Raw genomic sequence first — 23123 nt, 5'->3', positions numbered from 1 at the left:
TAGTTGGCTTGGTGATCTAGGCTTGCAAGCCGTTTATATACTCGCGGAACTCGTAACTGATGATCGGGCCTGACCGCTACAATTGCAGGGCCGTCATCATTGTCACAACTTCCAAAGCCATCGAAACGGTCGACATACTCTAGCCCTGGACTAGGGATCCTTGTACTTGTACTAAGATTGGACTGAGATGGAGTGTCTCTACTTGAAGTCGAAGCGGACGTCGATACAGTTGAATCGGCAGATGACAAAGGTTGATTGGGGCAGGGTGTGGATGTTCTGGAACAGTAGGTTTCCTTGAGCGTCCTAGACAGGGTCTGTTCGACGACAGATGTCGGATATGTGTGTGACGCTAGCAGAGACGATGACGATGACACGGCTGTAACTGATGAGATATGGCTAGAAGAAGTGACTAGGACCGGAGCGGGCAGAGGTTCATGTTGAATGTCCTTTGATGCGAAATTGGTGCTGGTCAAGCCACATGCAGACGACTTGGCATACACCTCGACCACCAGCAATTAATCATCGCCTAATTCTTCGTCTAACAAGGCTTCGACTTTCGGGGCGTCTACTTTTTGAAGAATTTCACGGTCTTTCCATTTAAGAACGACTATCCATGAGTCGGCTCCTGACTCTAGTGATGTACCCCATTCGACAGTCACTTTTTGCGCTTGAGATTCGATCTTCAAAGAGGCCGAGGAGGAAGGGGAAGGTGGTACGGCAAACGACAAGAGTAAGCTATACAAAGCGCGATCCTTGTTCCAACACACTTGAGCGACGTACTTCTTGCCATTTGGAATATGATCGTTGAAAACGATTTTATCAGAGTTTGAGAATAAGTCGAATTCCAACGCGTGTTCTACTCTTGATCGTCAACGTAAGTTGAGGGCCTACTAAAAAAACCATACCAGAACCGTCAGCGCGCGATTCAGCAGGAATCATCGGCGCATCAGTAGCCTGTGTTTTATTCTCATTCTTGCTCACCAGTTCCAAATCGAATTCATGGCACGGTTTAGATTTCATCAAAAGAGGTTCCGCATCCTTATAGACATCGGAGCAGATGAAGACCCTGAACCCAGATATATCATCATCAGTTGACCAAAACAACGTCATCTTGAACGGCGCATCGTCTCCTGCGTAATGACTAGGTTTGGTCGTCTCAAAAGTAAGGTTCCGCGGCAAAGATCGCAGAGAAAGCTGGCGCTCCATTTCCATCTCCGTCTTACGCATGGGGGATACGTTTTCAAGCTCCTGGGTCATCAAATGAAGCACGTAGAGTGAGGAGCAGTCGCAAACAGAAGCGGAGGGATCGTCTGGCCAAAAACGTTTCGCTTCTGACTCCTGTTCGTCCCCCAGCGATTCCTTCTCATTCTGTTCTTCAAAGTGGGTATTGTCGTCATCGAGTTCCATCCCTTCCAAAGAATCGGCTGTGCGCAAGTGTCGATAACACATGGTAAATTGAGGTTTGCAATGGATGAAGACAGAGGATAGTGTCAGGTCGTGAAGGAGTACCTTGCCGTCATCCACAGCAATCTCGACGTCTATATCAGCCGAAGCAGATTTAAAATGAAGACAGTCCTGGAAGGTTTTATATCCGGATCCAAACCCAAAAAAGCCTTTATCAGGTGTGCGGTATACTTGAGCTGAGGAGTGTCTCCGTTATAGTATTTGACGATGATACGAACGGATTCTCCAGCATACTTAGTGCGGTAAAAAAAAAAAAAACTTCATCCCCCTTATCTTTTTGAAGTTGGTCGAAAAGGAGATGCGCGTCTGCCTTTCGAGCTGCTTCGCTACATAGCGAGTCTCCATACAGGGATGATGCTGGATCAACAGGTCAATGTAGAGCTGCCGAGCAACGCTCTGAGCATTCGAAAAGCGATCTCCCGATGTTGAACGCAGCATCAGAACATTTATCTTTGTCCCGTAACCCAACACGATCTCTGCTGATTTCTACGTCTTTCTAGATGTCGATACTATAGTGCAGACCGACCGTGCGACCGGGTCGAATTGTTACAAACACGCCTTTTACCTACAGAAGGAAGATTTAACGCCTGCAGAGCGAAGACGAAAGAAACTACATACGAAGATGCGATGTCGTAATCGCTTATCAAGTAGAACGGTGCCTACCCTGTGCCTTCCGCTGAGATCAGTTTCCAATACGTCAAATGCAGGCCGATGAAACAGGAAGTCTTCAAATCTGAGACACTCCAATGGAAATCTGGTGACCTGGAGGAACCTGATGAAGCTTCAGCGGAAAGGTCACCCAGTCACCGGTCGACGGAAAGATGGGACGAGCTTCGATGTCCTTCGGGGTACATGCCGCACAACCAGGCTTGGCCCCGAGAGCGGCCAAGGCACCATCACATTTTGGATCAGCTCTCTCAGGCCCACTGAAGGACGCCAAAAATTGTCCTTCCATATCCTGGAGATATATGCAAGTCCTTCCGGATTTTCATCTGTGCAACCCCACCCTTGCTTAGCACGTAATCCGGATGCCGAGCACCGGCTTTAGGCAAAGTAGGACGCTGGCAGCTGGGTCTCGATGAGCCGACAGACAGCCCGTTTAAACCTTGGTGAGATTTTGGTGCCTTCCGGCCATCCTCTGAGTAGTCATCAGAGTCGTTTTCAGCGCCTTCCGAATGGTCTTCGTATTCATCTTCGTCCCGTTCCTGGACGTCGAGCGACCGGGTAGATACCAAATCGGCAGCCGCACATGGGTGAAAATGTATGAAGTGGAATTTCAGCGATCTAGAATAAGGCACATGCACTATGTTTGGCAATCACCTCCTCGAACACTTACCTCATCGATCTGCTTGCAGCAATACTTTATTCATCAAGATGCCAGAGTCTACTGCTACGAAATCGTCTGTTATACTTCCGATTGCAACTATCCAGCCCACTTTCTCTGAAGTGATTGGCGACGTCCACTCCGGTATCATTCCTTCGGAAGACATCTGGATATCTTGCTACAAAAAGGCGTCCCCCTCAGTGCATGGAAAAGTTTCTGTAGTTCTGGATGACATTGATCGCGATCTTGTCCAGTTTCACACCAAAGAAGGCAACATTAGGGTCGAGCTGGCAGGTGGGGGTCGTGTGCGTATTATAATATAACTCATATATTCTTTTCGTTTTGATCAAAGTTCGCATTCCAGAAATATAAAATATCATGTCCCGAATTAGGTGTTTCCCCTACGAAAGCTCTACTTCCGACCCATTCTTACACGACGCTTCCACATCGAATTACCGCATTCGCACTGTCCCCCAACCGCTCCCAGTTTGCATGTGGATTCCTCGACGGCTCTGCCCAACTTTTTAGGGCATCACCGGCCCACAACACCCCCACAGCTTTCTACCGAAGTCACAAATCGACGCTTACTTCACTCCAATTCTTCCCATCTTCCCGCGTCCTTCTCAGCGCATCTTCCGACTTCTCCGTCCAAATCCTTCCTGCCGACAGCGATGCGATTACATCATCCCCAGACCCGGCCCGCACCCTTCGCGCCCACACTCGGCGCGTCACGGCAACCGCCATCATCGGTCCCGGCCGCTCGATCCTCTCTGCCGCCCTCGACGGCACCCTTCGGCTCTGGGACGTCCCTTCCGGCACACAGACCTCCATGTTTCCGACTGCGAGTGGTATCAACAAAATCACGCCCTCGTATCTCGCATTAGATTCTTCCGAGCCGATATATGCTGCACTACAAGACGGATCGTTCTCCTCGATTGACTTGCGGGCCTCACCCGGATCATCTTCAATTTCCCGTTCTTCCTCTTCTGCTAGCTCTCTTCTCTCCATTGCTGTTAGTAACACCCAATTGGCAACGGGATCCTCTAGAGGGATGGTATGCATTTATGATATCCGCTCTCTCGTTCAAGGACCCGTGGTCCAGTTTGCCAGAAACGAAGCTGCAGTTGAGGATCTGGCTTTTCTTTCTCCGACAGATGTGGTCATGGGGGCGGAAGACGGGCTGCCGTACGTTGCTTCTCTGCAAGGAGATGCGGTTCGCGTTGAGGCGGAAATAGTCGGTACAGATTGCGACGCAGTGAGACACATTCGCGTCACCGATACTGGGGACATCTGGACTGCAGCCGATGATGGTGTCGTTAGGAGTTATACGCCCTGGTAGGAATAGTGAGCAAACACTTTCTTACAATCGTGCAATGGTTAAGCATGGCGGCTATATGAGCGTTCATTACACAAGTTCGGACGTCAATGTCAAATACAACAAAGATACGGGAACGTCGAGAGATGGAAGTGACATAAGATTATACTACCCTTTCATCAGCCAAGGCTTGTTTGCCATTGTCCATGTATCCAGGATTTTCCAAAAGTGCGCAACCACAGATTTGTCAATGTGCCGCCGATTCTGATCAATCTGCCGAGGTGATAAGTACCTTACGATAGTCTTCGCGGCAAACAAGGCTGACCTTCAACTCAGTCACGTTCCAATCCTTGATCCTGTTATTTGGCGGATCATTAGCCCATGACACGTAAAAGCCCTTGACTGTTATCATAAGCCTCAGTGGATCCAAAAGCCAGCTGAGAACACGAAACGCACCATGGTGGAAGAGAACTGTCGGTTCATTCCATCGATAGGGCTTGAATTGCCAGGCTTGACCTGTAGTCATGACGCATACGACGCGGTCCCACGCGTCGGCCCCGAATTTCGATAGCGCTTCAACGGAATCGACTACCAGATATCTGCATCTCGATATAAGCAACTGCTAATGCCGTAAAAAAAACGAAGATACCTAGCGTGTGTCGACGTCTCCCTTCCACTGGGGTCGATGTGAGTCAACTTGCGGTAAATGGGAATGAGATCGTCAGGTTTCGTATTTCCTTCAGCCTTGGCGCGCTCGCGAGCGGCTTGAGAGGTCTCAAAGCTGAGAAGAATGATGGGTTTCGGAGTCGGAGCATGGCAAGGATACGTACACAGATTCTTGCAAGAAGCGCTTGACGTTGTGCATTGTGACGAGTGCTGTAGGCGAAGAGGATATCATAATAATCGGGAAGTTGTTTCCTAGGGTCAAAAATATGGATTCAGTACAATAGGCAATATAAAGATCACGTACGAGCTTTTCGTGCTTGCATTTTAAGATCCGGTGTCGGTGCTGGAGTAGACACTGGTGCGCCAGGCTTGCTGGCTTCCCGCATTTTCTTCAGTTTCTCCGCATAGGCCGTCTTTATGGAAGAGAAGTTCTGCAGAGGATCGGGGAAGTGTCAAGAGAGAGATTATGTGCAGCACCGTACGTTAGGTTTTGTCCCCCGCAGGACAGAACTTCGGTCTCGAAGTTCAATCTCGTTCTGCTTGATTTTCTTGACAACTTCTAGGTCGTGCGGATCAGCAACATAACGTCGCTTGTTTGACGATGAAGGTGTATCTAGCGTCTTTGGTTTGCCCGGCGACGACGAAGGAGCTAGTTTACTCGAGCGTGGTGGTGGTGTGCCTGGCGGCGTAGTCGTTTCGCCTATACGACAGAAAAGTTGATAGTCTGTGGGGGAAGTTAAATACCAAGAACCCACCTGCAGCAGGCACAATCATGTCCGACTCAAAGCCCTTGCCCTCCAGCCAATCTACCACCTTCTTCCTTGCGGCAACGCTCACGAAACCGATGTTTAGCCCGTTCTCTCGTGCCTGTCTCGTGTAGTCGGCGGCAGACGCATGTTGGAGAGACCATGCAAGATAGAGTGCGTCGAGAGTGTAAAAGTCCTGAGGGCCTGTCGCAGTGGTCACGTCGACCTTGCGAAAACGAGTAGGCGCCGACTTTGCAAAGGTATGCGGGGGAATGACCAGGTGTGTTGCAGATGATAAGGATAAACAAGGTCCATCATTGTTCGTGTAGGTGATGTTCTGTTTCGCCTTGATAGCTTGCCGAAGGGTGAGTGCTGGTTCCAGCGTCGTGGTCATGGTCGTTCACCGTAAGGGAGCGAGTCTTGGAATTGGGCAGATGAGGCCAATGGACTGGAATGATTTTAAGGACAGTAAGAATAATGCAATGGTACAATGGTGCAGTGGCTGTAACGGCCCTAAAACTCGGGATGTGAGTGGTTTATATCAGCGAAGCAATCCGCTTGTGCGCTGGTTCAAGACTGTCCCCTCCAGAAAACTTGGTGTCCACAGTTTCTCGCTCTGTAAAGGGTGGTCTGGGCTTGGAATAATCAGTCCTTGATTGGCTAGGGAAGCAATTCCGCAACCAGCAGGACTAGCCGAGTTAGTCGCAGGAGATCAGGGCAAGTCGTCAGTTCGCGCTACGGACCGTGCCTCTCATAGACTTTTTTTGATAGTTTCGAAATTTAGTAACAATTTTACAATATCGAATGCATCAGACTTCTTAAGCGGCTTGCAGCAAGCATTAAGCCCATAAGCAGTAAAAAGCTACAGCAACCCCTTCGATTCTGATTCATAGCGATTGCTGCAACTTTCGTACCGCTTCGAAGAAATACTTTCTATGACTGCTGAAATCCATGTATTGTCACTAGTAAGTAAAATTTGTACGGGAATTGCCGTCTCACGCTGACTCTACTTCCTTCAGCCTTCCATCCAACAGACTCTGAACCGTGTCAAAGCCTTTCAACACGCCCTCATCAGGCCCTTGCCCTGGTACAAACCTGGTATGAGCGAAATCAATCAATTTGACGGTATATGGAGGTCCTCGCTTGAGCTTCTCATCGTCATCGTCGTCATCGTCTTCACCTTCCTCATCTTCTTCCTCCAACATCCATTTCGCCCCGTCCTCTGCCTTGGCCAAATCACCCTCGTAAACAATGAGCAGGCTACCGCCGACCATCCTCAAATCGACACTAGCAAACGCCTCACGTATCTCTGCGATGTCCTCACGAAGCCCTTTGAGCACGGGTACGAGAAGCTTTGGGGGTAGACCTTGTGTGTTGTAGACAGAGAGAGCGGGGAAGAAACGTGCGATGCCCTCAGAGAGATCGGACGGCTTGATGGATTTACCATAGGATTTGGGCGTGTTAACGGCTTCATTGGTAGCGTTGTCATATACCTGAGGGGATCCAATGAGGGGAAGACTTTTTGGTGAAGAATAAAGAACTGACTTGGAAACCCGTTAGTCGCACGCCTGTCTCCAAGGATGTCGTATTTCTAGCAGTCTTCTCCATCCTAGCAACTTTCTCGGCTGACGAGTCTTCATCATACAATACAGTCCCGAGCTTGATGTCTAGGATATTTGGTCTAATGAAATGATGCAACAAGTTCTCTAGGACAAGGAACTGTATTCAAAGTAAAGAACGATAAATATACATGACCGTGAGACATTGATGACCACTCATCTTTCTGGTGCGCTTCGGGGAGCTGCTTTACGGCAATTCCACTTCCTGGATCCAAACCCTGGTTTGTTTCGTCGACCTGACCTTCGAGTTTGAGGGTGCCAAGAAACTTTGGGACGAACGGTCGGAGCGCATCAAATGCGGGATTGGTATTGAGGGATTGGTAGAACTGATGTTCTGGTGGTGAAGCAGGTTTAATCAGGAGCGATCCATCTTCACTTGTGAGAACTCCAGCATGTCCGCCGACTTGAGATGCTAGCGGGATGGTACTAATGGATGAAGACATGATGGTCGTGCCGAACTAAGCATCGATCGATATTCGGCAGAACCATCCTCGGCAATTGCCCTATTATTAAGCGACGGATGCGGCATGGATGCAGCTTCTCTGCTCCTACCGCCATGGAACAGAACTACGAAACATACACGTATCTGACGGTCACTCTCGCGCCTAATTCTCCTTACAACCAATCTCCGGAAGCTCTCGCGACCATTCATCCTTTGATCACTCTTGTGGGTCAAGTAGGCTCGCTGGATGACGTGCAGTTGCTGAGTGTGCCGAAGCAGGAATGGGCACAGCGGGGCGAGGAAGTGTTGGCGTCATTAAAGGCCGCTCAGGGTGTTCATCGAGTTGATGTTCAGTCGCTGAGGCAGAGATCCAAGAGAGATGAGCTGTGACTTGTACTCGTCGACGTTTGGTGGAGATATCAGTCAGTCGCCATCCGTTGCGAAATTTTTTTGCTGGCCTTCGTTCTTTGAAAATTCTACCCTTGACTGAGCTGTCGTACTCGAGGCCTAAAATATACTTATTTCAGACAAAAAGTTTGCCTTCTGGAGCCCCAAAAATTTACAGGAAGCGTCCCGACTCCCGATTCCCGATTCCCGACTTTCCCACAACGGTCTTTCCTTGGTTTCTTCTCACTTCTCATTTTCTTTTGCATGCAAACATATAAGTAACTGCAGCCCGCCTACGATTTTATCTTCTTCTCCGATTTCTAATCTTTTGGCTCAGATTCTTGATGATGGCCTCCGATGGTACGCTTGCCAATGAACTGGCTCAGGCTAGACAGGAATTGGAGATTTTAAAGGCAGCGGTAAGTAGCATATATGCGCGTTATTTTGCCAACTCGTCTTCGAGTTTACCGTATCTTCAGGATCCCTTCAAGGTTGTCGACATGGTCATCGAATTATCGACAGAACGGATGAAGGTTAAGCAAGCCGTGAAAGCTCGCGACATGGCAGTACAACGATTGTCAGAGGCCTATACGTCTCTTGGACAGAAAGCTGCCATTATAGATCACCTTCAAGACAGCGTCAGCCCCGATTTCTTCAAAGAATGCACGTCTTATGCTCTCCGAAACATAGGCGTTACGGAGGTAAACCTGCCGAAGAAGGAGAGTGCCCTCGACAGTCTTGTCAAGATGATGAGAGAAGAGATACGCGTAATAAAGAAACAGAGTGCACAGACGGCCGTTTCTACTGAGCCTCCTCCTCGGTACGATGACGGCGCTTGTAAGGTTCGTCATCTTCTTATCTTGACACGTAATAGGGCTGATGGATTCCACAGACTAAGGAACAGTCGGGCAATCAAATTTCCGGAATGATTCCTCTCCGAATTGCGCACGATACGCCTCCCATAGCCTTACAATGTTCATTGCAAACATCGATATCCTCCGAAAGTCACAATATTAGACCTATCGATAATGACTTTGATTACAAGGTCAGTTCGGTGTTATTCCCCTTGTCATCAGATGCTTATCGGTATTGCAGATGACACACACCGTTCCACAGACCGTTGAAGCAGAGGAGACCATCGAACAGAGAAACAAGCTCCTCGCTGCAATGCCTCTCCCCCAAGATCCACCAGATGATACGCTGAAACCGATTCTTTTGCCTCAAAATTTGTCCCTGCACGAATTTCTCGGTAACACATCTGGGGTTCGTGTTTTTTTAATGGACGTGGATCAGTGGCTGAGCCCCGTTTGTAGGCTTTGCGCAGTTCGTGCGTTGTCGTTGCCATATATGCCCATTTTATCTTCCTGAAACACGCAATAGGTTAACAGACTACCGCCTTTTGCAACAACTCACCACTACATGGTGTCCGGAACGCGAGGAACATGGCTATTTCTTGACTCCAGCTTTCAAATGTAATACGAATCCTCGGATAGGTACTGCGCATCGGTGGTCATCAGTTGATGTTCTTGCGAGGATGAACAAACCTACTGGTGAGTTCAACTTACGTCGCTGTATTCATTATCTCATCCTTTGGCGTAGAGTGCTTCTTCAACAAGGATGGTACATGGTACTACGCCGGTGTATACAAAGCATTTCGACTCGATGACCTCACAACGAAAGAATGGGAAGCATTATCCAAGGGAGTACGTCCCCTTCCACACTGATACAAATGTCCTTTCTGATTCATTTCTTCTGCAGACAGTACAAGCTATCATCAAGGAAACGATTGCCGGCCGCAAGAACATCTCGCCGCAGAACGTCTACGAGACGTCTCAACTATACGCCGCTGGTGCTCTCAAAGTTGCATGTATTGGGTTGCAGTGCGTCGGGTTCAACAGGACGATGTACAATTCTATTTTGGAGCAGATGGGTAAATGCATGGGTAGCAAGTGGAAGGCTGGCCACAGTGTATCGGGCTCACGGAACGCTAACGGTATTAATGGGGTCCTGGGTGACCTCACCTTGGTGTTGAATGGTCTCAGTGTCGGCGGCGAGGTTTCCGAACGTGGAGAAAGCTCGCCTTCTAAAGATCGGCGGTAATGGAAGGGTTTTTTTTAATCCTTTCTTTTTGATTGGTTTTCTGGGACTTTGGCATCGTGGAACTGTAACTCGCAAAGATTCAAAGCGGATTAATTTTCATGTAATAATTGTATCCACAATGTAATAATATAGTGTGCAGCACCAAGCTTCCTCGACATCACGAAAATTAGTGATAGCTTCACTTGAGGGGCTATGCTTTGCGTGTCACACCGCATCAAGAAGTGTGTGCGTTCCTATAATATGTGATAGGCGAGGGGAAGTACGAGGCCAGCAGCCGCACATGGAACGCCAGGTGAGGTCACAAAGGCATTGAACGAGCTTGAAGACCGTCGGTTAACAGATTAATGTTTGTTCTCGACTCTGTAATTATAGCATACAAGGATTCAAAGCATATTAATTTACATGTAGCAACTATATCGACAAGATCAATCATGACAACTGTAGCACATCTCGACTCCCGATACGGTACTCTTGTATCCATTGCATTCTATATACATCACCAAGCGTCGCAACAGTCATAGCTTGACTTGAGGAGCTATTCTGTGCGCGACGAACCTCGACCCGCCATCAAGGAGTGTATGCGTTCCTGTAATGTGTGATGAACCTGGCGAAGCAAGGAAAAGCGCCAGGCCAGCCATATCTTGAGGTGTACCATATCGTCCTAGTAGGGCACGATGAGCGAATAAACCACAGACTTGACAAGTACAAGACATACCCGTCGGTTGGTTAGCGGTAAAGATTTCGTCGCCTACAGTTTTGAAGCCCCAGGCTGTCATTTTACTTGGGAACAGTCTACGAGAGAGAGAGAGATTAGGACGAAAATGGAGAGATACACGGAAGGGGAAATACCCCGGCAGTATGGCGTTTACCCTGGGAGCTTCAAGCGTCAGCGAAAGGGACCACCCCCCCAGAATGAACGCAAGTCTTACGTGACATGACGGGGACCCAGTTTTACGGCTAACGATGAGGTCAGCTGATTCACTGCGAGGAATGTTAGGCGGCGCGTATGAGGTGAGGTAGGTCACTCACCCGCGGCTTTACTAGGCTGATCTGCCTAGCGTTAGCTCGATGACGGAAACGGGGTGCTCACGTTCACTTACAACTCCATGTGCCGTTTCCGGCGCTGCTCAAAGCACCTTCACTTTCCGGCTCCACAGACGCTGTCGAAGAGATGTTGATGACACGACCGGGGTCGTAAGCGTCCGAGTCTTTGGCAAGGAGTTCCGTAAGGCTACAATGCAATGAGATTCGTGTCGAATGTGAATCTCAGGACTCACCCTGCCGTCACTGAAATTGAGTTCGAAATGTTAAGAGTCGTGTAGACTTCCGGAAGGAGGAAGGAGGTACGCACTGTAGAAGATACTCTTGACGTTCACGTTGAAGACGTTATCCCACCCTTTCTCCTCGGGGAAGTCGTCGTATGGTCCTCCCCAGGTGATGCCGGAGTTGTTGACCAGAACGTGCAGTTTGTTCTCGTGTTTCTTGAATTCGGCTATGATGGCGTCGCATCCTGCCTTGCTCTGCATTGCTTCAGTAAAGGGTACAAATGGCGGATTACTACGCACCGCAACGTTACCGACGATGTACAAAACCTTTTCGGGGGCTGTTTTTTGGAGATCAGCTACGGCCTTCGGTTAAGTCAGCTCGCGTGTTGCTGGCCCGGGTATGTTGCAGCGCGTGGATTTACCTCCTTCAACTGAGACTCCTTCCTGGCAGCGATGTACACTTTAGCTCCGTTCTGAGCGAACCCGGCGGCGATCATCTTCCCTATACCTGATCCTCCGCCAGTTACCAGCACTGTGATTTGTCTTGAGGACGACAGAATTGGAGGGAGTCCGCCAGCGGTGACGCACCAATCTTGCCCTTTACATTGAACAGGGAAGTCAGGGATAAGTCTGAGGTTGATTAGTATTTCGAGAAACGCGTCTGGAATGACAGATACTTGCCTGGAGAGGACATGGTGACGGGAAGAAAATGAGGATGCGACGTACGTCTTATAAGCCGCAACGACTCGGAGTGCCTGCCTACAATTGTCGAGACCGGCTGTCCGGTTCTTAGTTTTCCGATCCTATTTCCGAATCCGATCAAAAGGGAAATTCAAAATCACGTAGAAAACAAATGATCCTCGGAGAACATGGTAAAACAGTACAAATATTCAATTTGTTAGCCCGGGATTTTTACAAAATGTCTTTCCAAAGGCTAGTTTGATGCGCTAGAACCGCATGTCCCGGATGCCTCAGGAAATGTACTACATTTTTAGTACGAAATGCTTTCCTATCGTCTCGCCGATTGCGGCTCCCGTCTGTGTGGGAATAAGCATTTCATGGAAATACTGGCAGCTGTATGAAAGTCTTTGTGCTATAGGTATAGAGAAGGTGAGTATTTAGAATCTTGTGGTCCAATATTGGCAATGCTTAACGCCGGTGGATTCCAGAAAGACTAGGCCCGAAAGACACGGAATAAAACCCTTCGTATCAACCTTTGGTCGCAGCTGATGGCAATGTCCGTCGCACGCTTTGTAGAAACTGAGAAGACCAGGAAAGGTATATGTTGCCCTGCTGGTGAATCGATACTGTTGCGCAGAGGGCGAGGCACTAAAGATACATACATCTCAGGTAGAGCCAGTGCGTATCCACGCAGCTGCGTCATTTTGTAAAGCCCACAGATAAAAAGAGGAGATTGATATCCTGCAGAGCAAGGTGAGTTCAGTGACCATGTTACTAAGAAAAGGCGTTGCAATTCCAGACTTCAGTCAAACCAGGGGCGCAGATAGAGCACTCCAGCGTATGCATGACCATAGGTTGTTGCAGATGTTGCAGGCGCCGAAAGTTGAAGCCTTTCTAAGAAAAGAAAATCGCCAATCATTTTGATGGTCTGGCTGCGGTCCCGAGTTTATTTCAATCAAGCAATGGAAAATGACGTGGTACACTGTAAGCCATTTTATGAGAGATTGAAGCCGACGGTTCACAAAAAAAAACTTCAAGATGCATATCTAAAGAAATTTAGCGAGCCATATGTGATACAGCCGTCGATGAAGCGCAGAAATGGAAGAAGTCAGATTTTTGGAAATTGGGTGACCGTGTCACGGAACGTGACAAACACCGCCGCGCGCTGTGCACTTTGTGTCTTCACCTTTCCCTTCCTCCGCAATGGCGCAATGGGGCCAAGGTCAGCCGGGATTCCAGTATCCCATGCAGACTGGATATCAGCCTCCAAATCCTCAGTTCCAGCAGAACCCGCAATTCCAGCAGCCTAACCTACAGCAGTTTCAGCAAAACCCGCAGTTCCAGCAACCGCCGTCTCAGTTCCAGCCAGGGTATGGACTACAAGGAGGCAGCTTGCTGCCACAGAGGACGGGATATTCTGGTATGCAGCCCCAGCAGACGGGCTTTGCTGGCAATGGTCTTTTACAGGCTCAGCCGACAGGTTTTCCTGGGCCAGGAAGCAATTTATCGCCAGCTCATCGACCAGCTCCACCACCACCACCCGTTCCGCCCATACCCGCACAGTATCAGCAGAATCAGAGCAGCTTTCTCCAGCCACAGCAGCAGCCAACTAGTGGCTTCCTGAGTCCATCGCCTGGACTAGGAGGACCTGGCTTGTCTGCCATCCAACCCCAGCAGACCAGCTTCCCCGCTGCGCGTCCACTAGTACCGCAGGTCACAGGATACATGGATCCCCGCTTGCAAATGATGTCTACTACGTTCTTGCCAGTGAATGCAGCTTCTCCGTATAGCGCCGGTGGTGCCCCTCAGCTACCGTCACAGCTACTTCCAGGAGGTCTATCCTTGCAGCAGTCGTTCCAGCAGCACAATCAAGAGGTCAAAGGCACCGCCGCCCCCCGAGTCCCGTGGGCGCTGTCAAAGCAAGAAAAGAAGAATTACGACAATATCTTCCGGGCTTGGGATACGCATAGTGATGGCTTCATTAGTGGACAGACCGCGTTGGATGTATTTGGGCAGAGCGGGCTTTCGAAGGATGATCTTGCCCGAATATGGTGAGTGAATATTGCTGTGACGCTATTCCGGACTTATGTATGTATTCAGGACCCTGGCCGATGTTGACGATCGTGGAAAGCTGAATAAAGCAGAATTTCATGTTGCGATGGGTCTCATCTATCGAAGTACGTCTGCAATCGTCATTGCCGCAGTCGTGTTACTGATCTACTTGACGTAGGGCTAAATGGGAACGAAATACCTGAAGAACTTCCTCGTGAACTTGTCCCGCCCTCCCATCGTGATCTCGATAGTTCTGTCGATTTCCTCAAGGGAGTGCTCAAAAGTGAGACTCGGTCACGGTCTCCTTCCAACATTGACTCGCCTGTATCTCGGCTGAAGGACCGCTCGTTTACCGGGTCTTCTGCCCTTGATTCTGGTAGAGACGCAACAATCTACAGACATTCAGACAACGAGTCTCCGGGTGACGTTTATCACCCACGCAGTCGTCACATAAATCGTGATAACGTTAGATCACGAAATGACACTGGTCCATCGGCTGACCTTGCGGATGTAAAGAACATGCTCGCAAACACAGCACAGATGCTAGATCGTGCTGCAGAAGCTGATTCGGCCAGGACGGCAGAAGATGAGGCTCTGGACAGGGAAATGGAGGATCTAAAATATCGTGTTAAGAGGGTAGGCGATGATCTCGATTACGTTTCACGCGGACCAAGGTCCGCTGCTAAAGATGAAGAAAGGAGAAGACTGGAAAGGGAATTGTTATCGTTAATGCATGAGAGAGTACCGGAAGTCGAAAGGAAGATCAAGGCAAGGGACGAGCGTAAGGAGAGAGAGAAACGACAATGGGCGCGGGATCGGGACGATGCGAATCGCACCTTTGGCCGATACGACGATAAAGATGATTCGTATTCCTCGCCTCGGAGGTATGACGATGACCGTGATCGTCCGTACTCCCGTGGCTCGTATAGGCGTGATTACGAAGATGATTATCGGCGTCGGACACCCTCGCCTCGCGACAGAAGGGATAGGGAGTATGATCGCCCTCGCACTCCTGCCGCTCCTCGTGCTCCTTCTCCTGCTACGCCGTCTGTGACGGTCACCAGCCCTCCCCTGGCCGCCAGACCGTCACCATCGCCTGCTCCAGCGAAGAAGAACATGACTGCGGAGGAGCGCCAAGCCTTCGCTCGTGCTGAGGCTCAACGTCGTATCGAAGCGCGTAAGGCAGCTTTAGGTCTTGTTGCAACTCCGTCTCTTGCTGCGATTGATACCACTGTGGAAGACCGACTACAACAAGAGAAGAAGGAAGCCGAAGAGAAGGCCCGAGCTGCGGAGAAGGAAGCGGAAGAAAGAGAAAAGTTGCGTAGGGAGCGTCTTGAGCGCGAAAAGGTATTGAAGGAAGAAGCTTCTGCGCCTCCTGTTGTCGCTCCTCCCGCCGCCAAGGCTCCTCCCCCGCCACCTACGCGTGCTAAAGCACCCCCACCGGCACCTAAACCCAGAGGTAGTGCCCCAGCCCCGCCTCCACCACGAGCTCCAGCTGCTCGTCCGTCTGCTCCAGTAATTGTGCCCCCTGTCCCCGTACCGCCTCCCCCGCCTGCAGCACCTGAGGTTGATCCAGAAGAGGAAGCATTCCGTGCTCGCGAAGAGGCCATCAAGAAGCAGCGCGAGGCGCGTGCTGCGAGACTGAGACAGCTTGAGCAGCAGGAGGAAGAAGCCCGACTGGAAGAGGAGAGATATCAAGCGAAACTTCAAGCCTTCAAGAGTAAACCTGCACCGTCACCAGTCGTCAAGATACCGCCTCCTGCTCCTTCTGTGCCTGCTCCTCCCGTTGTTTTGCCGCCTGTCGTGGCCCCCTCTGTTCCTTCTACTCCTGCAGTGCCAACTCCTCCTGCTGAAAAGCCCGATACTAATCCTTTCAGTCGTCTCATCAAAGGAGGAGGTGCCGCTGTAGCCACCCCCACGGTGACGACAGCAGCTGGTAGCAACCCTTGGGGCCAGCCTCCCACTCCTATCAGTCCTCCAGTGGCGGTCCCGACGCCGCCGCCTGCAGTCCGCTCTCCCAGAAGTCCTGGTCCGGCCCCAGTCAAAACACCTTATAATACTGCTCCCCCAAGTACTTCTTCTATTGGCGATGACTGGGACGTCATCAAGGAGCACTCGGATAGCGACGACGACAGTAGTGATGACGAATTTACCAAGTCCCGCAGCGCCAGGAACGATATCGCCACTAAATTGTTCGGAAGCTTGCTTCCTAGGCCACAATCGACGGCGCCTAGCCCTGGTTCAGGTCCAGCATCGTCTCCGTCATCTCCGGCTCCTGATAGAGGCGTTGTTACATCTCCACCTCCACCTCCACCTCCAGGTCCACCGCCTCCCCCGGCACCACCAGCTGCGCCAGCAGCTCCTCCTCCTGTGCCTGCTGCTACTTCCTCTAGTCCAAGTGATGTCAGCGCCCTCATGCGCTCCATCCAAGGTGGAATGAAACTTCGAGCGACGACGACAGTGGACAAGAGTGGACCACCAGTTGCTGGTAAAGTCATCGGTGATTCTGCTCCCCCTTTACACATCAACACAGCTGTACGAGCCCCGTCTCCGCCTCGTACTGAGAGTCTCCCTCCTGTCGCTATACCTAGGTCTACTCCTATGGATTCTGAGGTGCTATCGAGTCAGTCTAACCGGCAGTCCGTCGATTGGTATGCCGACCTTGCGACTGAGGCAGGAAACCCGATCGAACCCCTTCCTTCGACACGCGAAGAAGATGAGGCAGAACAGGCACCTCCCACTCCCGTGCCTATTATCCAAGTAGATGATCCGCTGGCAGATATTGACAGGTCCCAGGGTTTGACTTCGTGTTCATTTGGGATGTATTATTCTTGACTTACGCCATTCCAGAGCTTCGTGTTCGAACACTGTATGCATACGTTGCTGATGGCCCAGATGATTTAAGTGAATTCATTCCACAAACGGCAGATATTTGAGTCTTATTATCTTTTCAGGTTTCGACGAAAATATTATATTGAAGGCTAATCCTTCAAAAACTAATGGTGACTGGTGGTTCGGCACCGCCGTGGCCACTGGGAAGTCAGGTCTGTTCCCTCGAACCTACGTCGAGCCGACGAAGTCTGGTGAGTCGTTTCGCTGATTACCCCCGCATGTATTTGACGTGTTCTTTCAGTCAATGCCAAAGCTTTATACACGTATACAGGCAATGGCTCCGATGAGCTATCCTTTTCTGAAGGAGACGCAGTTATTGTTGTCGATGACAGTGAAGACGTATGGTGGAAGGTGGAACAAGACGGCACGGTGTTCCTCGCACCCGCTGATTACCTAGAGGTTGCTGATGGTCAGTAAATTTATCCCCCTCCCCCAGCTCTTCTGTTTACCCTTGGCAAACAGGCTGAATCTCCTTTTTTGTTTCTTCTTACATGTACTCGTCAATTATAACTTGCTTCGGAATGGAATTCAATATAGATCCTGATCGTACTCTGGTGGCACCGGTCTCCGACATTGCGGCCGTTCAAAGCCCAGTTGAAGTGAAAGTCAGTCAGCCAAAACTAGATTCTGCCGATGATCTTGGCACGGATACGAGTGGCAACAACACTGACGCCGATATCGATACCGATACCTCCAGCTACTTGTCGTTCGACGAAAGTGACAAGGAGGATACCTATCCTGAAACCAAGAATGAACGCGAAGCCCGTGAACACGAACGACAGTTGGTCCTTGAAGCCGCTGGTCTCATTGTCAAGCAGGATGTGAAACCTCCTCCGAGACCTCCTCGTCTACCAAAGTCTAGAAAACGTAGGACACCACCTCTTGCTCCTGAACGTTCGTCTGTTGGCACGTCGATCTCTTCGCTGAAGGATCTTCCCCTTCCTCCCGTCCCACCTACCGAATCAGAGACGTCGGCGCATCTCAATGATGCGTTCGACAGATACGAGACATTTCGGGACACTCACGCTAATGCTAATAGGATGTCGGTAGCTTCCGTAGATTCAGGTCCTCCTCCGAGTTCGCCCACGCTCTCCACCATCTCGCAGATACCCTCGAGAGAAGGGGAGAGTCGATACTCCAGCATCATGCACTTTTTGGGACGTAAGACATCTGTGGAGGCGGAAAGGCGTTTGGTGATATCAGCTCCGATACTCAACTCCCCCGACAGTGAAATCAGCAGGTCTGCTAGTCCGGCGTTTGGAAGTGTGCGTATCTTCTCTGAGGTTTCCTGGCCTGGCTGCGTTTTGATTCACGGTTTCGTTTGCAGTCATGGGCCAGTCTCGTTGATAAATCCGCACTTGAGGGGATTCCATCGAGAGAACGACGCCGACAAGAGGTGAGTTGGACATTATTGTATTCATTCTGTCTTGCGCTTACGGTGTTTTCAAAGGCTATATTCGAGCTCATTGCGACAGAGACTGCATATGTACATGATCTGCAACTCGTCGTCGAGGTACGAGTATTTGAGTGTACGATCAACGGCTGCTGAAACCAAAACTCCTCTTCGCAGCACTTCTACTCAAATATGTTATCGCTTCTGGATATGAAAGCAATAACGGTAGTTTTTGCAAACGTGGAAGACATTTTGATAATCAACACGGTCGGTCTTGAGCCATCCATTCTTCCTGATTAAGAAAAGACTGATCTTCTCTTAGATATTCATGAGTGCTCTGGAGGAGCGTCAGAAAGATTGTCGGTTGTACATCGATAAAATAGGAGACGTTTTGCAGAGTTACATGTCGAAGATGGCTGTGTACATGGTAGGCGGGGTTTCGATATTGTCCTATTATGAACACCCTAAGATCTGCTCTTAGGAATACTGCGTCAATCAATCGAATGCCATCAAAGTGTTGCAGTCATTGCGCGGTTCAAGGCCTGACCTGGCTTCGCAGTTGCAGGTGGGGACTGGTCGTTTAAACGTCGCGTATAGTGAGACTGAGTGTATTCATAGCGGCTTCGAGACGATCCTGCAGCTCGCAACCTCGACCTGTCGAGCTATTTGCTCATACCCATGCAACGGATAACACGGTATCCGCTTCTTGTTAAGCAAGTAGGTTTTATTTCTTTTGCCTATAAGATGTAGCAAATTATATAACCCTGTAGATCCTCCGTTACACGGAGCCTGGTGGAGATGAGCAAACGGCAATCGTCGAATCTTTAAGGGCTGCGGAAAGGATTCTAGCTCACATCAATGAGACTATTCGTGAGCAGGAGGGCCGTGAAGTGCTTAAAGAGATTTCCCAGCACTTGTGGATTGGCCAAGGGTAAAATCATTTTCTCTTCCTCCCTTTTTGGTCATTGACGATTGTGAGTAGTCGGCTAGATTTGACTGCCCCCACTCGCTATATGGGTGCTCGAATACTATTAAAGGACGGGATCCTGTGTAAAGCCAAAAGCGGGCGGAGGTTGCATGCGTTTCTGTGTAGTGATACATTGGTATTGACTGATGCGACGGCAAAAAACTTGTATCGGATGGTCAGTGCCCGGATGTGACTCCCTGGATGATATCTAACCGTCGAATGTAGCCTATCTCTCTATCGGAAGTGCGCCTGAAAGATGGAAACGGTGACTACTCTTCTTATGCTGAGACGCATGCTCATAATTTTTTTTAGATGATTTGTGTTTCCAAATCACATTGCCATATCCGCGAGGCGGGGAAGCAGTTGGACTTCGAGCGTCATCAGTTCGCGAATGCCAATGTGTGTTTGTGTTCATATGACAAACTACCGCCACCTGACCTCCTTTTTTTACAGTGTGGATGCAGGCGATAGAATCGGCTAGCCAAAAATGCCTTGAAGCGGAGAAAAGGGCGTCTCGTAGAATTAGCAAGGCACGTTGAGGACCTGCATTACATACAGCCATCTACTACTTTCAACCGGGACATTTGGAATGGACTTTTAAAACTACTACCTGTACATACCAGACTTTCATTTCCTTTACGCCGAGAATTAATCAACAGCGCTCTAGTCGCGACGATTGAGGTACTCAATCTGAATTTTGGACTTGTATACGACCACGAAATGCCTCTTACATCGACATGCTACTGCCGACTGGCCTTCTCCTGCATTTCCCTCCGTTTTTCCCTTTCGAGTTTGGCTTCAATCTCGGCCTCCCGAAGAGCAGCCTCTGCCCAAGCAAAACCTCCCTGCTTGTCATAGATTTCCTGTAACCGCTTCTCAGCATCATCCCATTTCCACTGCGGGTCCGCAGGCACACCGTCGTCGAGTTCAGGTTTATGGAAGCTGTGGATGCGGGACGACAGCGGGGCTAGCTTTGTAGCTACGAAAGTTTGCATCATTGTAGAAAACTCATCCACCTGGATACGCCATTAAAAACGGTGCTGGTGAAGGGATATTCGTACCGTATCAACACCCAGCAGAATCTGAGCGCTCCACACAGTACCCAGCGCGCCAATACCAACGAGAGCCGTGGATATTCCGAAGGCTCCTACAGTGTAGAGTGCTCGCTGAGCACCGTCGACCGGTACATCCTTTTCTTTGGGAGAAAGACGCCACCCAGACGCAGGAGAGACTACCGGCTTGGCCTCCGTTATTGGTTGGATCTTGAATGTAGCAGTTCCTGTTCTACGCGGAGGAGCCTTTGCCAGAGCACTAGAACGCATTCTTTTCCGCAGGGATAGCAGTGTCCATGGAATGGCGAGGGTGAGCACTGTTCCTGCAACCTATTTGGCTGGTTAAAATAGTGACAATTTATTTTTCTTTGTCACTGACAAGAGAGATAGAAATCCATTTTTCTGATGTTGGCGGAGGAGAGTCGTCAGGCATGTTTGGCATCGCTTGGCGACGTATACATGAATGGCAACAGCATTACCTGTTTTGTGATCCCATTCAACGTTGAGTACGTCTTTCCTTTTTGCCTTGAAATTCCGTTGATACACTCTTGCGTGCTCAGCGTAAAGTATTATGACATATCGGTGCCAATTGCTCGCGAGCAGAGTGACAGGTAATGTCGGAATAAGCGGAATAACTATCAGCCTCGGACCGGTAGCATCATGAGACTTATTCTTACAGTTTACCACCACAAGATTGCACGCAGAATATAGATGGCGAACATAAAGGAACAAGAAGCTCGAGGTGGTGTACGTGCTTAGGTTCCCCGGCTGTATGGATTGGCACCAAACTGACAATGTATTAGGTCAATGATACGGTCACGCTTACAAACGCAAAAGACTTTGGAATAATACCTGTCCCTCGTAGTTTGCGATATGACCCAGGAAAACCTTTTAATTTTTCACTGGCTATGAATATCGCATTCGGGGCCATAAGCACGTTCAGTATGTCAGCTCTCAAAACGGGAACTGCCAATGCCTTGGATTTTTGTACTGACTTATTGGAATACCTCTATCAGCGGTTGCGAACCTATACTACTGCCAACCGTTGCTCAGTAAGCTTCATTTTTAACCGACGATGGTCTCACTAACCGTCACATGCAGTCGAATTATCGAAAGATTTTGATGTTACTTACGAGGAAGTCTCTAGGTGAGCTGTATGCCTACAACGTTTCTGTCTCCGGACCTAAAACCTGTAACACTATAGGATACCGACGCTCTTACAAGCAGGGTGGGACATTTAATTTTTTTTCTCATGAAGCTAGATGAACCTACGGTCGATCACAGATATGCTACTGGGCTTATCTTAATAACACCTCTCGGTGATTTGGTCCGCCGCCGACAACTTGTCCTAATACTCATAACGGTCTCCGCGTCTCTTACCATCGGTTTATCAGTAACATCCAGCCTCGCCGTCTTCGAGGCACTGTCCTTCCTCGTCGGTGCCGTGACCGTCGTCCCCCAAGTCTTAATGCCCCTCGCAGTTGACCTTGCACCGCCACAACGTCGCGCCTCCGCTCTATCCATCGTTCTTGCCGGACTGCTCCTCGGTATCCTCCTCGCACGAGTTCTCTCAGGAGTCATAGGAGAGTTCACCTCATGGCGCGTCGTTTACTACCTCGCCATAGGACTTCAGTACTTCCTTGTCCTCGGAAGCTACTTCGTCGTACCGGACTTTCCCGCGAAGAACGCTCATTTGACATACTGGCATATCCTTCAGACAATGGCCAAGTTCGCTGTGACAGAGCCGCTCCTCATCCAAGCGTGTCTCATCAGCATCGGGTCGAGTGCATCGTTCACCAATTTCTGGGTTACGCTTACCTTTCTCCTCGGTGGGGATCCGTATAATTATTCCACGTAAGTTCTATCTCTCTATCCTAGGCAGATGTTCAATCTATTATTCAGTTTGGTGATAGGGCTCTTTGGGCTTATAGGCATGTTTGCTGTGGCAATGGGACCGATACTCGGCAGAGCTATCGATCATTTGGTCCCATGGTACGCTTCTCTGATTGGCATTTTCATGATGCTGTGCTCTCAAGCCGTACAAACGGGCGCTGGTGGCATTTCCATCGGTGCTGTTATCATCACTACCATCGGGATCGATACTTTTCGGCAAATGCTGGAAGTTTCTCTTGCGACGCGGATTTACAGGTCCGTGTTTAACGTATGGTTTCCGTTTATCATTAACTTACCAATTCATGTCCGTAGCATTAATCCTGAGGCTCGTGCGCGTCTCAACGCCGTGTATATTCTTTCTGTATGTACACCTCTGCATCCCAGAACGTGCATATTCTTATCCTTCCAAGTTATTCATTGGTCAGGTGATGGGTTCATCCGTTGGCACAAAAGTGTTTGTGCAGTACGGGTGGCGTGCGGGTGGTGCTCTTTCGATGGCATTCTGCGGCTGGATGCTTTTTATACTTATGTTGCGTGGGCCACACTGCGGAAACAAGACATGGTTTGGGTACCAAGGAGGCTGGGAGGCGAGAAAGAATGTTGTGGAACCAGCAAAAGAAATACGAGAAGAGGATAAACAGGATATCGAAATGGGAACCGATAGCAGATCGCGTGAGATGGGTGAGAAGGAAAGCGAGATAGGGAACTGATGTGAGCCTCGAAAAACCTGTAGAAATGGTATAGATTTTATCCCTGACCCCGGTTCGGGCGGCCTCTAAAAACTCGGATTTTATCCCTTTTGATCTCTGCCTTAGTGATTGAACGTCAAGCCAGCTGATGCTACTATTATGATTTCTTTTCTCCC

General features: G+C 49.6%; 10 protein-coding genes across 10 annotated transcripts; 5 read left to right on the top strand and 5 right to left on the bottom strand.

Moving 5' to 3' along the window:
- Positions 1-89: 89 nt before the first annotated feature.
- BT62DRAFT_990086 (uncharacterized protein) lies at positions 90-1573 on the bottom strand. The gene is made up of 3 exons (XM_043190198.1): positions 906-1573; positions 781-856; positions 90-735 (listed from the first exon to the last, which is right to left on the bottom strand). The coding sequence occupies exons 1-3, from the start codon at positions 1447-1449 to the stop codon at positions 516-518; spliced, it is 840 nt and encodes a 279-aa protein (XP_043046654.1). The 5' UTR covers positions 1450-1573; the 3' UTR covers positions 90-515.
- An 800-nt stretch (positions 1574-2373) lies between these two features.
- Positions 2374-4342, top strand: BT62DRAFT_925691 (WD40 repeat-like protein). The gene is made up of 3 exons (XM_043184875.1): positions 2374-2573; positions 2630-3093; positions 3153-4342. The coding sequence occupies exons 2-3, from the start codon at positions 2839-2841 to the stop codon at positions 4125-4127; spliced, it is 1230 nt and encodes a 409-aa protein (XP_043046653.1). The 5' UTR covers positions 2374-2573; positions 2630-2838; the 3' UTR covers positions 4128-4342.
- Positions 4174-5915, bottom strand: BT62DRAFT_925689 (CDC73-domain-containing protein). The gene is made up of 8 exons (XM_043184874.1): positions 5525-5915; positions 5252-5469; positions 5074-5200; positions 4934-5021; positions 4753-4884; positions 4560-4702; positions 4429-4505; positions 4174-4376 (listed from the first exon to the last, which is right to left on the bottom strand). Exons 1-8 carry the CDS (start codon positions 5907-5909, stop codon positions 4272-4274), a joined length of 1275 nt encoding a protein of 424 aa, XP_043046652.1. The 5' UTR covers positions 5910-5915; the 3' UTR covers positions 4174-4271.
- A 529-nt stretch (positions 5916-6444) lies between these two features.
- Positions 6445-7597, bottom strand: BT62DRAFT_940533 (SAICAR synthase-like protein). Its single transcript, XM_043187758.1, has 3 exons — positions 7266-7597; positions 7061-7234; positions 6445-7008 (listed from the first exon to the last, which is right to left on the bottom strand). Exons 1-3 carry the CDS (start codon positions 7575-7577, stop codon positions 6511-6513), a joined length of 984 nt encoding a protein of 327 aa, XP_043046651.1. The 5' UTR covers positions 7578-7597; the 3' UTR covers positions 6445-6510.
- Positions 7598-7669: 72 nt separating this feature from the next.
- On the top strand, positions 7670-8110 carry BT62DRAFT_925688 (uncharacterized protein). Its single transcript, XM_043184873.1, has one exon. It carries the CDS (start codon positions 7691-7693, stop codon positions 7964-7966), a length of 276 nt encoding a protein of 91 aa, XP_043046650.1. The 5' UTR covers positions 7670-7690; the 3' UTR covers positions 7967-8110.
- A 175-nt stretch (positions 8111-8285) lies between these two features.
- On the top strand, positions 8286-10162 carry BT62DRAFT_925686 (uncharacterized protein). The gene is made up of 8 exons (XM_043184872.1): positions 8286-8382; positions 8443-8805; positions 8856-9008; positions 9059-9226; positions 9277-9290; positions 9344-9513; positions 9563-9666; positions 9722-10162. Exons 1-8 carry the CDS (start codon positions 8308-8310, stop codon positions 10061-10063), a joined length of 1389 nt encoding a protein of 462 aa, XP_043046649.1. The 5' UTR covers positions 8286-8307; the 3' UTR covers positions 10064-10162.
- Positions 10163-10578: 416 nt separating this feature from the next.
- On the bottom strand, positions 10579-12022 carry BT62DRAFT_983945 (NAD(P)-binding protein; the record flags this gene model as incomplete). Its single annotated transcript, XM_043189821.1, has 12 exons — positions 10579-10724; positions 10779-10855; positions 10913-10933; positions 10993-11048; positions 11097-11113; positions 11164-11294; positions 11341-11350; positions 11415-11583; positions 11629-11691; positions 11751-11860; positions 11917-11958; positions 11986-12022. The coding sequence occupies 12 exons, from the start codon at positions 12020-12022 to the stop codon at positions 10579-10581; spliced, it is 879 nt and encodes a 292-aa protein (XP_043046648.1).
- A 1147-nt stretch (positions 12023-13169) lies between these two features.
- On the top strand, positions 13170-19852 carry BT62DRAFT_959452 (uncharacterized protein; the record flags this gene model as incomplete). The annotated part of the gene is made up of 18 exons (XM_043188508.1): positions 13170-14060; positions 14110-14186; positions 14240-16858; positions 16912-16965; positions 17016-17144; positions 17195-17362; positions 17491-18218; positions 18281-18349; positions 18404-18466; positions 18524-18613; positions 18669-18773; positions 18828-18911; positions 18965-19063; positions 19117-19277; positions 19329-19488; positions 19539-19578; positions 19626-19712; positions 19767-19852. The coding sequence occupies exons 1-18, from the start codon at positions 13213-13215 to the stop codon at positions 19850-19852; spliced, it is 5667 nt and encodes a 1888-aa protein (XP_043046647.1). The 5' UTR covers positions 13170-13212.
- Positions 19853-20053: 201 nt separating this feature from the next.
- BT62DRAFT_999181 (uncharacterized protein) lies at positions 20054-20798 on the bottom strand (the record flags this gene model as incomplete). Its single annotated transcript, XM_043190777.1, has 3 exons — positions 20054-20329; positions 20375-20695; positions 20745-20798. The coding sequence occupies 3 exons, from the start codon at positions 20796-20798 to the stop codon at positions 20054-20056; spliced, it is 651 nt and encodes a 216-aa protein (XP_043046646.1).
- A 63-nt stretch (positions 20799-20861) lies between these two features.
- Positions 20862-23032, top strand: BT62DRAFT_959451 (MFS general substrate transporter). Its single transcript, XM_043188507.1, has 9 exons — positions 20862-21112; positions 21169-21307; positions 21382-21417; positions 21467-21512; positions 21570-21593; positions 21650-22219; positions 22268-22513; positions 22571-22619; positions 22669-23032. Exons 1-9 carry the CDS (start codon positions 21077-21079, stop codon positions 22966-22968), a joined length of 1446 nt encoding a protein of 481 aa, XP_043046645.1. The 5' UTR covers positions 20862-21076; the 3' UTR covers positions 22969-23032.
- The last annotated feature ends 91 nt before the right edge of the window (positions 23033-23123 follow it).

The sequence above is a fragment of the Guyanagaster necrorhizus genome (assembly GCF_019112545.1).
Source record: "Guyanagaster necrorhizus MCA 3950 unplaced genomic scaffold BT62scaffold_1, whole genome shotgun sequence".
In the NCBI taxonomy this organism is placed as follows: domain Eukaryota; kingdom Fungi; phylum Basidiomycota; class Agaricomycetes; order Agaricales; family Physalacriaceae; genus Guyanagaster; species Guyanagaster necrorhizus.
The sequence above is the reverse complement of the archived record's forward strand: the minus strand, read 5'-3'. Positions and strand labels throughout refer to the sequence as shown.